Source organism: Contarinia nasturtii, unplaced genomic scaffold (assembly GCF_009176525.2).
Source record: "Contarinia nasturtii isolate CC-2019 unplaced genomic scaffold, AAFC_CNas_1.1 Cnas_scaffold_6634, whole genome shotgun sequence".
In the NCBI taxonomy this organism is placed as follows: domain Eukaryota; kingdom Metazoa; phylum Arthropoda; class Insecta; order Diptera; family Cecidomyiidae; genus Contarinia; species Contarinia nasturtii.
In genome coordinates this window covers 1-2,274 of record NW_022203888.1, presented here as the reverse complement: position 1 = coordinate 2,274, position 2,274 = coordinate 1, and the positions used below count along the sequence as shown (strand labels likewise).

Below are 2,274 nucleotides of genomic sequence, written 5' to 3'. Positions count from 1 at the left end.
CAATGATGTCGTCATATCCAGGTAAAAATACCAATATACTACCATCAAGTGGTTGGTCCATGTGAATATGATGAATGACATGGTATAACAACTCATGATCAATTTGATTACGTCGGCCAAACGTCATATAATATGCGTGCTGAAGTAATTGTGGCGTTTGTGGCCATTCTCCAGCTGGTGTGGCTGGTGTACTCTGCACAATTTCTAAAAAATACATAAATCAATTCGCTATTATAGCGCTAATTATAAGGTTTGTTGTCGTTGTTACACTTACCATCATCAATAACATTTGGTACGGGAACATTGATCATGTAGGAAGCCATTTCTTTGGTTTTGTATCCGGTCTTGATGAGAACTTCACCGAGGTGCATGGTTTCAATTTGACGTTGCCAGGAACATTAATCACTGGACAATTGCCAAAGTATTGACAAAATATGTCCGAGTCAAGAGTGGCAGACATTAAGATGACTTTCATGTGTGGATTTGATTTGAGAACATCACGAATAAAAATCATCAAGAAATCGGTTACTTTTTCCCTTTCATGAACCTCGTCCAATATCAAGTGTGTGATACTTTTGAACACAAGTTTCTTCGATCCGATTAAATATCGCAATAAATATCCACTGAAAAAAGTTAAATTGTTAGAATTTCTATCAAATTTGCTACTAGTTTAACTATACAACTTGAATTCAATCACCTTGTCGTATAGATCAAATTGGTAATCGGAGAAATACAACTTTCCATACGAATTTGGTATCCGATTGAGTGTCCAATATCTTCTCCTCGTTCTAGCGCAACTCTTTTTGCGATTGAAGTAGCGGCTAATCGACGAGGTTGTGTACAATATATTCGACAATTTTGTTGGCGCAATAAAGAATCCTCCATGATATACTGAGGTATTTGAGTGGTTTTGCCCGAACCTATTGAGATCCATACGAAAATCAAAAAAAAAATCTCAATAAAAAAATGAAAATGGCAGACATTCTAACCTGTTTGACTTGATATAACGACCACTTGATTTCGATTGATAGTGTCGATAATTTGATGACGGGATTTGAAAATCGGTAAATTCTCTCTTGTCTGTTGATGCCTTTCGTCATTATTTTTAGGTGGGATCGGTGGAATGGCGCTTAATATGTTCTTTTGGAAATTGAAATCAACTTTGATTTTCGCATTAACTGCGGTTTGATCGGTTTGATTCAAAACATTTTCAAACGCAATAGACTGATTAGACGTCAACATTTCGACTAAATCCAATAAATCTCGACCAGGATTTAAGGCTTCGGCGTCTTCGGTGTTTTCAGCAAATTGTAACGCTTCATTAGCGAGGGATATTATGAGTGTAGATGCGCCCGTGTCTTTTCCGATCATTCTTGCACATCGATTCAATTTTGTTGCATATTTGAACGATATCGTTGCAATCTTTGCAAAAGTAAGGCTGATTTAGTCGGTTTAATACACAAAAAAAAAACATGAACGATTAAAACCAATAAAATTCAATAAAATGCTTTGTAACAATCACACATAATAATAATACTTACCATTATTTTTTTCCGTCGCAACATTAAACTACAAACAGTAAAACAATTTTGACATTTCGCTCTATTCACTTGTACGCTATATATGTTGGAGATTTTCCAATACGTAATACGTACATTGTAGAGATATCAATGTAATCACACTATTCTATACACAATTCATATGATATATTATGTTTTAATTCTAAATTAAATTTTATTTATCTATATAAAAAAATTCTATATTTTTATTATATTATTTAGGTTTTTTTAAATTATGAAAAATCAAGTAAAGTGTTTACAAACAATTTTTTAAGAAACGCAATTCGATGTGCGATTATTTCGTAACTTGAAAAGTTCTATTACTTGGATTTCGTGTATAGAGATGGCGAAAGTGGTAGAGCTTTTGTCAAAAAGTCAAATGTAAGTAGGAGTTGCTGAGAAGCCAGTAAGAGTGCTCTCTAAGAACTCAAAACATTCGAGAGATTGAAAAAATATTGAAAATTGTCGATTTGGCAGAGGGGCATTTGATTTGAAATCATAGTTCGAAAGGAGGTATTTATATGACGGCTCAGCCAATTCTACGTACTAGAAGTCAAGATTGAAAGTTATGCAAATGAGTGGAGACACTGAGAAGCCAGTAAGAGTGCTCTCTAAGAACTCAAAACATTCGAGAGATTGAAAAAATATTGAAAATTGTCGATTTGGCAGAGGGGCATGTGATTTGAAATCATAGTTCGAAAGGAGGTATTTATAT

At 34.1% G+C, this 2,274-nt stretch overlaps 1 protein-coding gene across 1 annotated transcript; it reads right to left on the bottom strand.

Annotated features, from left to right (window-relative positions):
* Positions 1 to 278: 278 nt before the first annotated feature.
* Positions 279 to 1,775, bottom strand: LOC116351946 (DExH-box ATP-dependent RNA helicase DExH1-like). Its single transcript, XM_031784101.1, has 4 exons — positions 1,542 to 1,775; positions 990 to 1,438; positions 698 to 920; positions 279 to 623 (listed from the first exon to the last, which is right to left on the bottom strand). The coding sequence occupies exons 2-4, from the start codon at positions 1,369 to 1,371 to the stop codon at positions 308 to 310; spliced, it is 921 nt and encodes a 306-aa protein (XP_031639961.1). The 5' UTR covers positions 1,372 to 1,438; positions 1,542 to 1,775; the 3' UTR covers positions 279 to 307.
* Positions 1,776 to 2,274: the final 499 nt, after the last annotated feature.

What these genes read in the sequence shown, in the direction of transcription:
- LOC116351946 (XM_031784101.1), bottom strand. Translation starts at nt 1,371, where the DNA reads ATGATCGGAAAAGACACGGGCGCATCTACACTCATAATATCCCTCGCT. An exon ending in CGTTATATCAAGTCAAACAG is followed by an intron (nt 921 to 989) that starts GTTAGAATGTCT and finishes GGATCTCAATAG; the next exon opens with GTTCGGGCAAAACCACTCAA. An exon ending in AATTTGATCTATACGACAAG is followed by an intron (nt 624 to 697) that starts GTGATTGAATTC and finishes AACTTTTTTCAG; the next exon opens with TGGATATTTATTGCGATATT.